At 42.3% G+C, this 15,066-nt stretch overlaps 1 protein-coding gene across 5 annotated transcripts in view; it reads right to left on the bottom strand.

Annotated features, from left to right (window-relative positions):
* Positions 1–15,066, bottom strand: part of mrtfab (myocardin related transcription factor Ab) — a 117,438-nt gene that overhangs the window by 23,151 nt on the left and 79,221 nt on the right. For all 5 annotated transcript variants that reach the window (XM_037690752.1, XM_037690754.1, XM_037690756.1 and 2 more), the window contains 5 exons: positions 13,765–13,926; positions 4,975–5,138; positions 3,200–3,340; positions 2,984–3,052; positions 2,350–2,534 (listed from right to left, as the gene is read on the bottom strand). In XM_037690752.1, coding sequence (XP_037546680.1) covers positions 2,350–2,534; positions 2,984–3,052; positions 3,200–3,340; positions 4,975–5,138; positions 13,765–13,926 — 721 coding nt within the window. The remainder of the gene's footprint in view (positions 1–2,349; positions 2,535–2,983; positions 3,053–3,199; positions 3,341–4,974; positions 5,139–13,764; positions 13,927–15,066) is intronic.

Below are 15,066 nucleotides of genomic sequence, written 5' to 3'. Positions count from 1 at the left end.
ACCATCTTGGCTTCTGAGAGACACTGACACTCTGAGAAGCTCTTTTTTATACCCAATCACATTGTCAATTGACCTAATTAGTGTTAATTGGTCTTCCAGCTGTTCGTTATATGCACAATTTCCTTTTTCCAGCCACTTATTGCTACTTGTCCCAACTTTTTTGGGATTTGTTGACACTGTGAAATTTTGAATCAGCATATTTTTCCTTTAAAATGTTGCATTTACTCAGATTAAACTTTTGATCTGTCATCTACAGTGAGGAAAATAAGTATTTGAACACCCTGCAACTTTGCACGTTCTCCCACTTTGAAATCATGGAGGGGTCTGAATCTTTCATCTTAGGTGCATGTCCACTGTGAGAGACATAATCTAAAAAAAAAAACCCCCAGAAATCACAATGTATGATTTTTTTAATAATTTATTTGTGTGTTACTGCTGCAAATAAGTATTTGAACACCTGTGAAAATCAATGTTAATATTTGGTACAGTAGCCTTTGTTTGCAGTTACAGAGGTCAAAGGTTTCCTGTAGTTGTTCACCAGGTCTGCACACACACTGCAGCAGAGATTTTGGCCCATTCCTCCACACACATCTTCTCTAGATCAACCAGGTTTCTGGGCTGTCACTGAGAAACACGGAGTTTGAGCTCCCTCCAAAGATTTTCTATAGGGTTTAGGTCTGGAGACTGGCTAGGCCACTCCAGAACCTTGATATGCTTCTTACGGAGCCACTCCTTGGTTCTCCTGGCTGTGTGCTTCGGGTTATTGTCATGTTGGAAGACCCAGCCACGACCCATCTTCAATGCTCTCACTGAGGGGAGGAGGTTGTTCCCCAAAATCTCTCACTACATGGCCCCGGTCATCCTCTCCTTAATACAGTGCAGTTGTCCTGTCCCATGTGCAGAAAAACACCCGCAAAGCATGATGCATCCACCCCATGCTTCACAGTAGGGATGGTGTATTTGGGATGGTATTCATCATTCTTCGTCCTCCAAACACGGTGAGTGGAATTAAGACCAAAAAGTTATATTTTGGTCTCATGTGACCACAGAACTTTCTCCCATGACTCCTCTGGATCATCCAAATGGTCATGGGCAAACTTAAGACGGGCCTGGACGTGTGCTGATTTAACCAGGGGAACCTTCCGTGCCATGCATGATTTTAAACTATGACGTCTTAGTGTATTACCCACAGTAACCATGGAAACAGTGGTGCCAGCTCTCTTCAGGTCATTGACCAGCTCCTCTCGTGTAGTTCTGGGCTGATTCCTCACCTTTCTTAGGATCATCGATACGCCACGAGGTGAGATCTTGCATGGAGCCCCAGTCCGAGTGAGATTGACAGTCATGTTTAGCTTCTTCCATTTTCTAATAATTGCTCCAACAGTTGATCTTTTTTCACCAAGCTGCTTGGCAATTGCCTCGTAGCCCTTTCCAGCCTTGTGGAGGTCTACAATTTTGTCTCTGGTGTCTTTGGACAGCTCTTTGGTCTTAGCCATGTTAGTAGTTGGAGTCTTACTGATTGTGTTGGGTGGACCGGTGTCTTTATGCAGCTACCGACCTCAAACAGGTGCTTCTAATTTAGAATAATAAGTGGAGTGGAGGTGGACGTTATAGAGGAGGACTAACAGGTCTTTGAGGGCCAGAACTGTTGCTGATTGGCAGGTGTTCAAATACTTATTTGCAGCAGTAACACACAAATAAATTATTAAAAAATCATACACTGTGATTTCCGAATTTTTCTTTTAGATTATGTCTCTCACAGTGGACATGCACCTAAAATGAAAATTTCAGACCCCTCCATGATTTCTAAGTGGGAGAACTTGCAAAGTCGCAGGGTGTTCAAATACTTATTTTCCTCACTGTATGTTATATTACGAATAAAATATTGACATTTGCAATCTCCACATCATTGCATTCAGTTTTTATTCACAATTTGTTTAGTGTCCCAACTTTTTTGGAATCCGGTTTGTACTTAAATTCATCTTTAGCCATCGGATTATATTTTGAATGCCCCAAACACAGGTGATGTCTGATTGGCCTCAATGAGAATTTACAACATTTCCACTTAGGCCACCTTCAGAGGTGGTGATATAGTATACATAGTATATATAATATATATAGTATAGAGAAACTTTACTTGTTCAAAATAGGCTTTCAGAAACGTAACTGTTAAGTTTTATTTTTTCAACTTCATCAAAGGTGTTGACCTTTGACCTTTCTTCACACTTGTGAAGAAAGTGCTGCTTTTAGACCTGACTTCTGCTTAAAGCAACAGGCTAAAAGCTGCTGATGTGAACAGAACCAACCACAGCAGAGGAGATCACACAAAAGCTTCATGCTGACACTCACTTGGGCGGGGCGGGCAGGATCGTGTGGTAGTTATAGTGCTGCTGCTGCTGACTGAGGATCTGCAGCTGCAAGAAGAGCTGCTGCTGATGGAGCAGCTTGGCGTAGGATGAATCCATCTGAGGCGGTCGCTCCTTGTCGGCCTTCTGGTCTGGAGGGATGTATTGATGGTACTTGAGCTTTTTCACCTTCACCAAAACAAGAACAAATAAATCACAACTTTACATAATTAAAACATCCAAACCAGCCTGTCAGCCTGCACACTGTATGTTGATTATAAGGCATACTTTTAAAACTTCACAAAAACTTTGAAAGCTGGAGAAAGCAGCATCTCTTCCTTTTTTAAACCATGATCTGTGTGTGTGTTTAATGTCAAAACTAAAAAGAAGCAACAATTCACCATTTTTAAAGGAACAGACTCTAAAACTATCAGAAGAGATTCTGAAAATTCAACTTTCAATATTTCTCAGTCTGTTTGAGGAACACAAAGAAAAAGGTTCAAGACCAATCAGGAAACACCGCCTTAACTCTATCATGTTTCATGTCAACGAGTTGTTGACGACCGGCTGTCTTTTTTATCATTTACAGACATGTTCTGCACCCTATCAGAGCTGTAAATGCTCAATAAAAAACTGACCTTGGGCTTGTTGTCCTTTAGTTTCTTAGGTCTCTGTGGGGGGCGGTCTGAACTCGTCTTAGACTGAGACTGCATGAGAAACGAGATGGAGCAGGAGTGGGAGTAAAGAAATTAAGAAATGAGCAAAAGTGAGACTCCAATAAAGATTAGTCCAGAAATTTGTACCATGTTGCACTAGAAGTGGCCAGAGGTCAGCTGTCTGAAAGGCCAGCATACCTTGATGTGTCCGGAGGAGGGGCGGGGGGAAGCAGAGGCCAGAGATGTCCCACTGGGTATTTTTGGGAGGGAAGAGGATTCAGACAAGTTCACCAGAGGAGGTGGTGGAGGAGGACGAGGAGGAGGGAGCTGTGTAAGAAACTGACATGAAGATATGAGAATGTGTTATGTTCACAATCAGTTTCCAGTTTGTTTTATTCATTTAATCTGATAGTTCCCAACCCTGGTCCTTGTGGAACACCATCCTGCATGTTCTGGTTGTTTCCCTGCTTTGACACATCAGATTTAAATGGATGGATGATTAACAGGCAGAATATGAGGAAATAATTAAATCACTGAATCAGGTTTGTTGGAGCAAGAACACAACTAAAACAAGCAGGATGGTGTTCCTCAAGGACATGTGTTGGGAACCATAGAGAGCAAATAAACGTCATTTGACTGACATTTTTTTCAACACAGATATTACATGAGCAGCATGCTCCTACCACCCCCTAGAGTTGCGATTTATGGCCCGAGTCAGACTTGAACCTGACCCAAAATTCAAGCTGGGTCGGGCTTCTGTGGTGCGGTTTGATAAATCATACAGCATAAATAAAACTAAGATGAGAATGCACAATATAAAATTGTGTTAATCTATTTGTAGAGGAGGAGGCAGAAAGTTTATATGTTGAGGATGAGGAAAGACAGAAGAGCGCAGCAGGTAATCAGACTGTGAAGAGAGGGGGTAGCCTCCGCTGGTGCATTGCACAACTGGCAATGTGGCCAGTGGCCCCGCCCACCCTGCTTTGCAGCAGCAGCGAATTAGTTTTTAGCACAGCTGGCCGCACAGTAGACCAGCGGAGTCCTCCTCTGCTGGTCTACTGTGTAAATATCCATTTGGTGACTTGATAATAAACAAGAAATCTTATATCTTCCTTTCTTTGAAATATGTTTTTTAAAACTATCATGTCAAACTGACTTGCTTACAAAAGCAGTAAAAGATTAATCAAAATAACATGTCAGGTTTGCTTCGAGTTGGGGCCTCTAATTACAGTTAATTAGTCGGGTCGGGCTCGGACACAATGCCTATGGGCTTGGGTCGGGTCAGATTTTTTAGGCCCAAATGCAACTCTACCACCCCCCCACCCCCAATGGCCACACATTTATTTTTTTACTTTGCCAGGCTGAAATTCTTACTATAAAATGATTATTTCATTCAAAGAGCTTAAATTTACAGGATTTTAGCTCATGTAGTCATTTAATACTGTTTATTTTCATAGTTGATCATTTATTAAATTGCATTAATCACAGTGCAGTTAGCTTTCAGTATGATTCTGAATATAAGCAAGCTTAGCACAGCAAAGCAACCATCCGGGCACTAGCGATCGGTCGTTAGTCGGATGGTCCATCATGTGAACAGCCAGTTCTGGATGTCAACAACAAACTGGTTGATCAATCATGAGAAGGTGCTATTTATAAGACTGAGTTTGTTACAGCTCCTCAGACTGAAGAAGACATGACTTAACTTTGTTAGATTACAACACAACTTTTTGGTGGGAAAGGTGAAACACCTACACCTGCCTCCACCCTCATTTACCCCACTCTGAGCCCTTGAGCAAGACTCTTAACCACAGCCCTCTGCCCCACACGTGTGCTGTGGTAGCTCGGAGATTGTGTCAGGGAGGACATTCAGTGTAACATTAATTTCCAAGTCTTCATGAGAGTACACTCTGTGGTGACTGCTGAGAAAGAAGAATGAGAAGAAAAACAAGTTGAATCTGACAGAGAGGAAGTACCTGCGTGGGGGAGATGTCTCCGTTGTGGGTGAGCCCATCGGAGGGGGAAAGGTGAGCAACGGCATTCAGGGGGGAGTCATGATTGGTCAGCTGTTCAGGTGACAGAGCATCGCTGCTGTCCTCATCCAGAGATGAGCTCTCCCCCCCAGCTCCTTTTGGGGAGTCTGGAACAGAGAAGAACCATTTACAGGACCTCAGTGTTTACTGTTTATACATTATACTGTAAAATTACTTTGACATACTTCAATTATTTTAACCATTCATGTAGAAATGTTTTGTTCATTAAGGACGTCACAGCTACGGTTTTGTTTTATTGGTTTTATGATATTTAATTATTGTGTGAACACTTATGAAGCATTCACACTATAGTGATCTATTTTTCTTCCGTACATTTTTCAGCATCTTTGTCGTTCCACAGTTTTTATCTATTTCAACAAATCATGAATCAAAACGTTCAGCTCTTTCAGGACAATCCTGCTCTGACTTTTGGTATTGGTGCAACTTTAGCTTTTTGAAATATTTAACCTTTTCTGACATATTTTCCTCATAGAAAATGAACTGAGGTCATTTTACCTCCTTCAGATCTTTAGATCGGTTTACAGCCTTTTACTGCTCCTTTCACGTTTTGTTCTGCTTCAGCTTCTTTCAGCTTCCTTCTACAAATTAAAAATAATAATTCAGCTATTTTCAGCTGTTTTGTGCTCCTTTCAGAATCTTTCTGCTAAGTAAAACACGTTTGAGCTTCTAACTTCTTTCTGCTAATTTAAACTTTTTCTGTTATTTCAGCTATTTAGCAGTGTTATGCTAATTTAAGCCTTTTCAGCTAATTCCACTTTTTTTTTGCACTCATTTCAACTCTTTTCAGCCCAATTCATCAAAAATGTGCTTGCTCCAGTTCTGTCTGATGATTTAAGCTTCTTTCTGCTTTTGAAGCTACTTTTTAACTGTTTTTTTTTAGCTAATTTCAGCTTGCTCTGCCTTTTCAGCTACCTTTTTAGCATTTTTTTGCTAATTTCAGCCGTTTTCAGATAAATTCAAGTTTTTCATTATAATTTCTGCTACTTTTAGCCTAATTAAATTATTTCTGCTTATTTCAGCTTGTTATGCTCCTTCCAGCTTATTTCTGCTAGTTTCAGCTACTTTGCTAATTCAACTACTATTTAGCTGTTTTATGCAAAATTTAGCTTTTTCAACCAATTCTACATTCTTGAAGCTCATTTCAGCTCCTTTTGCTTCCTTCTGGTAGTGCCTCTTTCAGCCTTTTCAGCTATTTTTTTTTGCTAATTTCCTAATGTTTGTGCTTATTTTTGCTTATTTAAACCTAATTCAGCAAATATGTGTTCTTTCTGCTTTCTTCTGCTAAGTTAGGCTTGTTCTTCCATTTCAGCTACATTTTAGCATGTTTTTAGCTCGTTTCAGCTGTTTGTCAGCAAGTTCTTCTGCAACAAGCATTCACACTACATTTTCACAGGAAATTCAATTTCTCTAGTTAACAATTACTTACAAGTTCATCTTGAAATGAGTGGAAGACTTTAAATTTTGAAAAACTTTAAAATCTACTTCAGCACACTTGCATCATTTTTAGCTTTTTGTTGCAGGTTTAGTTTTTTAGTAGTAGCCATTGTTTTGCTAATCTGAGCTTTTGTTCTGATCATTTTAACTTTAATAATCCAGTGTCACATTTATCACAGGAGTCAGCTTTTTAGCATTATGTAGCATTTCCCTCCGAAATGCAAACTTCTGTAGTTCAGCTTCTAATGTGAAAATATTGAGACGTCCAACAGCTGAACTCCTTCCTTCCTCACAACAAACTGTCAGTGTTTGTTTAGTAATCAGGATGAGTAGCTATAGAGAAGTTAGATAATCTCAACTTGCAACACCTGATCATGTCCAAAGGAAGATTCAGTGCAACTCTGCAACATCTGTGTGGTTTGTTGTTCTCTCATCCAGTGGCACCATGGGTTATTTTCAGGACCACAACAGTAATCCTGGGTGTGTCTGCACTCAGCTGTGAGCAAACACCTAGATGCTGCGATTGCTCAGGTGACGTGCACTTGAACTGAATGTACACAACATTTCAGGAGTGGTGTGAGAGCACAGGAAGTTGTTACAGAAACGTGTTTTAACTTGAGTAGATTGTGTGGAAATGATGGGGCTGGTTTGTTCTGTGCATCCTAATCTGTCCAGGACCCACTGAAGCCAGAGCCTGAGCTCCTCAGTGTTCTCTAACAACAGATGTACCGTACTGTCTGGTGTCCGCTCTATAAGCTCATACTTGTTTCACAGGTTTATACAATGCTGCGGCTAATTAATGGATTTTTGTTTGTTGACGAGTTATCGAGCTCCCTGCCACCAAAAACATTTAGCCTTATCTTACCCGGGCACTCATATAGCTGCTTAATACACCTCTCTCATGGGGTGTGGGTCCTTGTGGCTCACAGAGACAGAGTGGGGGGGGGGAGATCCCCCTCCTGTTCGCTCCTCCCCTCCCCGTTTCATTGGCTCAACTGTGACCTGTTCTGTAATTTCATTGGTCAGATTTTTTAAACCTTTATTTATACAGGTACTCATCACTACGTCTCCTTGGGGGGGGGGGGGTGTGTTCGTGACTCAGTGAGACTACCTCATTGGTTCATTGTGGTTGACTGCTGGTCACATGGCCTCAGAGAGGGATAATGGGTAAAATTTATGCTCATTGTTAATCATTTCAGTTAGCTGTTTAGCATTGATCTTTTAGTGATTAGTCTGTTCTTCTTAGATCATGTATTAGTTTGTGTTAGACCAGTCAGTAGAGTAACCATGAGTGAAGGAGGTCGTTACATTGAAGAACTGTGGGGTTCACTCTGTTTGTGTTGAGCAGTAAGATAAAGTCTATAAAACTCCATCTGGTGGTTAATTCTTGATCTACAACAAGAGCTGCACATCTCTCAGTAGCTGTGCTGACACTCATGTTACAACATGAACACCTGCAGCTTATGTGTGTACAATATTCTTCCGGTAAGATGGCGCCTGTGTACATGCCTCCTCTGCTGATGGTGTTTGGATTATTTTTTTGTTCGTTTTTTATCTGGGACAAACTCGTTCCTGGTGTATGACCGACAACAGCTTCTGGATCTTCGTTTTTCTGCCGCCGATGTCGCTTATTCGGATCATTATGAGCATACCACTGGACCCCCCCCTTCCCCCACTGCTGGCGGACGTGCCTCTTTACCTCCGCCGCACTCTCCACCTGCCTGCCCGGAGATAACGTTCCAGACGCCAGGGAAAACGTGCCAGGTGGCTGGTAAAGCTTAAAGCCCTGCGTGCTGCATCTTCCTCTCCAGCTGGTGGTCATGGTTTCCATCGCCAGCTTCCCACATGTCCAGACCAGGTAAACAATGGGAGTTGTCAGCCGGTGCAGCGTACGGGCCGACCCGGAGGGGCTGTTATTGAAAATCTGCGGCCATTGGCGCGCGCGCGCTCTCTCCACTGCTGCTGGGTCCACTTTGGACAGTATCCGGATGTGTTTGGTCAACGCAAGATCTGTTACCAACAAAACTTTTATCCTCAGGGACTACTTTCAAGAGCACGATTTGGACTTTTTCTGCATCACAGAGACTTGGATGTCTCCGGGTGAGTCCAGCGCCTTGACGGAATTATTGCCACCAAAATGTATTTTAACGCACCGCGGCCATCAGGCCGGCGCGGTGGTGGATTATTAACAATATTCAAATCAACTTTAGACTGTAAACAACTGCCCATCCCAGTTTCTCGCGCCAGCTTTGAGATGAGCGTCTTCGAACTCGGCCATTCGCCTTCGACGTTATGCGCACTCGTCTACCGCCCACCTCGGTCTAAGGATTTCATGAATGAGTTTTCTGATTTCTTGGCTGAAATCACACCAAAATATGAGCATGTTTTCATTATTGGGGACCTTAATTTGCATGTGTGCTGTCAGGAGAAACCCTTGGTTAAGGACTTTTTAGATCTATTGGACTCATTTAATCTAATTCAGCATGTAAACGGTCCCACCCAAAAGCGCGGACATACACTGGACCTTGTGTTAACACGTGATGTGACTGTTAGTAATCTTGAAATTGGTGATAATGTTTTTTCAGAACACATGCCAGTCCGGTTGTAGTTCACCCTCCCCCATCTAACTCCTAAGCCGTGCGCTGCTGCATGTAGTAGCCGGGCCATTAACCATTTCACTGCCGCACGTTTCACAAATATTTATAACTCTGAAATGATAATTCAGCCCCTGGTGTTTCTCACCACCGAGGAGCTGACATCCCAGTTCAACTCCGTCTGCTTAAAGACTCTGGATCATGTCGCTCCTGTTAAAACTAAAAAATCAAAACTCAGAGCAGAACCTTGGCTGAAGGATGTCACCAAGGCAGTTAGGCAGGAGTGCAGGAGGGCGGAGCGCAAGTGGAGGAAAGACAGGCTGCAGGTCTCTTTTCAAATACTTGGCGCCGTTATCAGAAAGCAGTAAAAGCTGATAAATCCAAATACTTCTCTGATATAATTACCTCAAACTCTCACAACTCACGTGTCCTCTTCTCCACCCTAAACTCTGTTCTCCACCTCACTGAACCATCACCTATGGAAGCCTCGACTGAGCTATGAGAGAACTTCCTACATTTCTTTTTGGAAAAAATTGTGAGCACCCAGGCTCTCATTTCCCCTCCAACTCATGGCCCATCCATCCCACCTCAATCTGTAGCTCCATTTGACCATTTTGAACCCATCACTTTATCTTCTCTAGAGCAGGTCATGGGCAGTTTGAAACCTTCTGGTTCCCCTTTGATGTGGTCCCCCCTCGACTACTAAAGAAGGCTTTTCCTACTCTAGGTCCGTCCATTCTTGCTATTGTAAATAGAAGTTTATCCACTGGCGTGGTGCCAAAAACCTTTAAACATGCTGCTGTCCAGCCTCTCCTAAAAAAAAAAAAAATCTTGACCCCCTCAGTCGTATCCAACTTCCGGCCTGTCTCCAGACTCCCATTTGTTTCTATACTGCTGGAGAAAATAGTTGAGTCCCAGTTGAAGTGCTTCCTGGAGGGTCACGCTATCTTAGAGCTATTCCAATCTGGCTTTAAACCTCTCCATAGCACTGAAGCTGCCCCGTTGAAGGTTTTTAATGACATTTTCTTAACCACAGATACTAGTGATTCTGTGCTGCTTGTCCTATTGGACCTTACAGCTGCCTTTGACACCATCGACCATGAGATCCTCGTTGCTAGGTTGGAGCAGTGGGTGGGCATCACAGGGTCAGCCCTCAACTGGTTCAGATCTTATCTCGCTGACAGATCCTTGTGTGTCTCCATCAAGGATTTTAGTTCTGCAGCAGCAGAACTTAAATGTGGGGTTCTGCAGGGGTCCATCCTGGGTCCCCTCCTATTCTCTTTGTACCTGCTGCCACTTGGTGCTATTTTCCGGAAACACAACATACCTTTTCACTTCTACACTGATGACTGTCAAATTTACTTCCCCCTAAGACACAATGGTACATGCTCAATTCAACATCTGCTCGACTGCCTGGCTGACATCAGGGACTGGATGGCTTTAAATTTCTTAAGTTTCAATGAAAAGAAGTCTGAAGTCATGTTGTTCCCTCCCAACGACACAATCACAAACCACTGCATCGACCTTTCCACTCTAACCCTGTCAGAAAAACAGAGTCACTAATCTGGGCGTGATAATGGACCCTTCCCTGAAACTTAACAATAACGTAAACATGATTGTTAAATCATGTTTCTTCCAACTGAGGCGGCTGTCTAAACTGAATCCCATATTGTCCAAAAATAACCTGGAGACAGTAATACATGCATTCATTACATTTAGGCTTGATTACTGCAATTCACTCCTGTTTGGTATCAGTCAGACCTCTATTGCACGACTACAACTGGTCCAGAATGCAGCGGCCCAATTATTAACCAGTACAGGCAAAAGAGAGCACATTACAAATTCAAATTCAAATTCAAAAATACTTTATTAATCCCAGAGGGAAATTAAGTGTTGTCATAGATCATCGTCCTGATTCCATTCAAGAGTTGTTAGATGCTGATAGCTGATGGTAGGAAGGACCTCCTGCAGCAAATCCGAAGAATCTGGCCACAGATCCATCCACCTAGATCCAGCTTGCCGTCAGATCCGGCAGGCCTCTTGGTCCAGCAGGACCGCCCGAATGTCGGGCAGAATTCTTCCCTGAGCGATGGTCACTCCTTCCAGCAATCTGCCGAGTTCCTTGTCGCCACGGACAGACAACTGAAGGTGCCGGGGGAAGATCCCTGTCGTCCTGTTGTCACAAGCCAAGTTTCCCACCAGCTCCAGGATCTCGGTGGTCAAGTACTCGAGCACCGCTGCCAGGTTGACGGGAATTAGTCCACAGCGCCTCCTTTCAACTCATTTGGGATTTGGGGCTGTAGTTGAGGTATTTGAGCTTTTGAGATGTTAATCAGCTGCTCCTGATTGTTACAAAAACATCTTGTTGCCATGGTTACGCATCATAACAAATGCCCCAAAGTACAAAGGTTTCAGTAAAAATCCTTCCAGCTGCACATCATCCGACATCACAGTAAATAATCATCTGAAAAAAGCTATTTACATCCAGAAAAAGAGGAATTAAAATCTTCATAAGCAACAACTCATAATGAATGTAACAGAGCTACAGGTCCTTCTCAAAAAATTAGCATATTGTGATAAAGGTCATTATTTTCCATAATGTAATGATAAAAATGAAACTTTCATATATTTCAGATTCATTGCACACCAACTGAAATTTTCAGGTCTTTAATTGTTTTAATACTGATGATTATGGCATACAGCTCATGAAAACCCAAAATGCCTGTCCCAAAAAATTAGCATATTTCATCCCACCAATGAAAGACAAGTGTTTTTAATACAAAAAACGCCAACCTTAAAAGAATCATGTTCAGTTATGCACTCAATACTTGGTCGGGAATCCTTTTGCATGAATGACTGCGTCAATGCGGCATGGCATGGAGGCAATCAGCCTGTGGCACTGCTGAGGTGTTATGGAGGCCCAGGATGCTTCGATAGCGGCCTTAAGCTCATCCAGAGTGTTGGGTCTTGCGTCTCTCAACTTTCTTTTCACAATATCCCACAGGTTCTCTATGGGGTTCAGGTCAGGAGAGTTGGCAGGCCAATTGAGCATAGTAATACCATGGTCAGTAAACCATTTACCAGTGGTTTTGGCACTGTGAACAGGTGCCAGGTCGTGCTGAAAAATGAAATCTTCATCTCCATAAAGCTTTTCAGCAGATGGAAGCATGAAGTGCTCCAAAATCTCCTGATCTCCTGCATTGACCCTGCGTTTGATAAAACACAGTGGACCAACACCAGCAGATGACATGACACCCCAGTGACTGTGGAAACTTGACACTGGACCTCAAGCAATGTGAATTCTGTGTCTCCTCTCTTCCTCCAGACTATGGGACCTTGATTTCCAAAGGAAATGCAAAATTTACTGTAATCAGAGAACATAACTTTGGACCACTCAGCAGCAGTCCCAGGCGAGATGCTTCTGACGCAGTCTCTTGTTCAAAAGTGGCTTGACCTGGGGAATGCGGCACCTGTAGCCCATTTCCTGCACACGCCTGTACACGGTGACTCTGGATGTTTCTACTCCAGACTCAGTCCACTGCTTCCGCAGGTCCCCCAAGGTCTGGAATCGGCCCTTCTCCACAATCCTCCTCAGGGTCCGGTCACCTCTTCTCGTTGTGCAGCGTTTTCTGCCACACTTTTCCCTTCCCACAGACTTCCCACTGAGGTGCCTTGATACAGCACTCTGGGAACAGCCTATTCGTTCAGCAATTTCTTTCTGTGTCTTACCCTCTTGCTTGAGGGTGTCAATGATGGCCTTCTGGACAGCAGTCAGGTTGGCAGTCTTACCCATGATTGCGGTTTTGAGTAATGAACAAGGTTAGAAGTTTTTAAAAGCCTTAGGAATCTTTTGCAGGTGTTTAGAGTTACGTCGTTGATTCAGATGGTTAGGTTAATAGCTTGTTTAGAGAACCTTTTCATGATATGCTAATTTTTTGGGACAGGCATTTTGGGTTTTCATGAGCTGTATGCCATAATCATCAGTATTAAAACAATTAAAGACCTGAAATATTTCAGTTGGTGTGCAATGAATCTGAAATATATGAAAGTTTCATTTTTTATCATTACATTATGGAAAATAATGACCTTTATCACAATATTCTAATTTTTTGAGAAGGACCTGTACTCCAACATGCAGCCACCCTGAGCGGCGCAATTCTAGAACTAATTCTAGAACTAATTCTAGAACTACTCCAGTTTTGGCCTCACTGCACTGGCTACCTGTTCACCTTCGAATCCAGTTCAAAATATTCATGTATGTCTACAAATCGCTAAACAGTTTCGCGCCCCCCCCCCCCCCTTCAATGAGGGTGCGCTCTATAGACTGGCCATTACGGTAGTATTTGTGTTACAGCATATCACTTCCTGTGTCAGCATGTTTGTTCAAATGTTGCACATGTTCTGGACATGGTTTTCAGTTGCTCACATGTTTATGAAAACTTCACGTCTCTAAACTATTCTTCCTGTGTTTGAACAACGGTAAACGTGTTGCATAAAGTGCGTTTCTGTTCATATCGCAAACGGAACAGAGTATATATGTGGTTCTGCCCAGCTCTACTGCAGCAGGTGTTCAGAGTATGTGTATTTATTAGTAGTATATATGTATACTATGATTTAGTATTTCAGAGTGCATGTGTATTTATGTGTATTATGATTTAGTATTTCAGAGTACATGTGTATTTACCCAGAGGTGAGTGCTGCAGAGAGCAGCTGACAGACAGGATGTTCTTGTGGACCAGTTCGATTGGACCTGGTCTGTGAGAGATCTTGTCGTTGAGGTCGTCAGCCAGTCGTGCTCTTTTCAGCTTCAGCTGCTTGGCCTGCAGAGATGGCTCTGCAGACGTCTCTGTGAAGGGCACAGAACAAAATTGCACATGAGCAAAAACAAAACACGACCAGGCTTGAGCATTTGTTCCTGCAGAATGAGGAATGACTGTTGCAGAGAAGCAGTTTAGAATAGTTATAGGAAGTTGGCTTTCTGTCGACTGAAGATATATTTAGTGGTTTACCATTTCATCATTTTAGTCAGTTTAAACACCAAAAGGACAAAAAGAAAACCCTGACTGTCAAAGCAATCTTTTTTTCTGGCAGAACTGTGCAGTGATGGCGCAGCATCAATGAGCGGCAGGTGTTCTCAGGCAGACACCTGACCATGAAGCTAAATGGACACACAGTGAAAGCCTTGCTGCAAATAAATGTCCCCCGACTTGTAAGTGAAGAAACCATCAACCTTGTTGAAGACAATGCTGTCAAGTCCAGATGTTTTGCCAAGCTTGGTGAGAAGACAGAAGCAGATCATCTCCAGACTGGTCCTCAAGTGTTTGAACTGAGGAACGAGGGCTTCTCTGTTCTCACTGAAAAAACAGATCTAATGTTGCACATCACTATGTCTGGATCGGACATGTATGTATGTATGTCATTATCATGTCTTATCATTTATTTGACTAGGTATTTACTTGTTAAACTGTGTGTATTTTTATTTTTATTTATTTTTTGTTATATTTTTAACATGAAAATTAGTCATTCAGGTACACTTCAAGAAGAAAAGTAGGGGGAAAGACAATATGCTTCAGGTAAAAAAGACATTTACTAACATCATAATTTTATTAGGACATACATAGGAAAGATGGTGTCAATCAAAAAATAAACAAACAACAACAGCAGCAAGCCACCCAGAGACACCAAATACTGTAGTCCCTCGCTACTTTCAGGTCCACTTTCAGGTCCACTTTCACGGACTTATGTACAGTCCGTCCATATACAGTATTGGACAATTTTATTTATTTATTTACACATGATTGTGGACTGTATAGTAATATCACTGTACAGAACTCATGAGGATGTGCAAAAGTCAAATAATAATTCGGACAGGTGCTGCAATTTTGTAGTTTTCTTTCATTCAGCCTCCACTGTACTGTAATCACCACTCATAATATATATATATATATATATATATATATATATATATATATATATATATATATAT

This window comes from Nematolebias whitei, chromosome 17 (genome assembly GCF_014905685.2).
Source record: "Nematolebias whitei isolate Nwh7 chromosome 17, NemWhi1, whole genome shotgun sequence".
NCBI classification, from domain to species: Eukaryota; Metazoa; Chordata; class Actinopteri; order Cyprinodontiformes; family Rivulidae; genus Nematolebias; species Nematolebias whitei.
The sequence above is the reverse complement of the archived record's forward strand: the minus strand, read 5'-3'. Positions and strand labels throughout refer to the sequence as shown.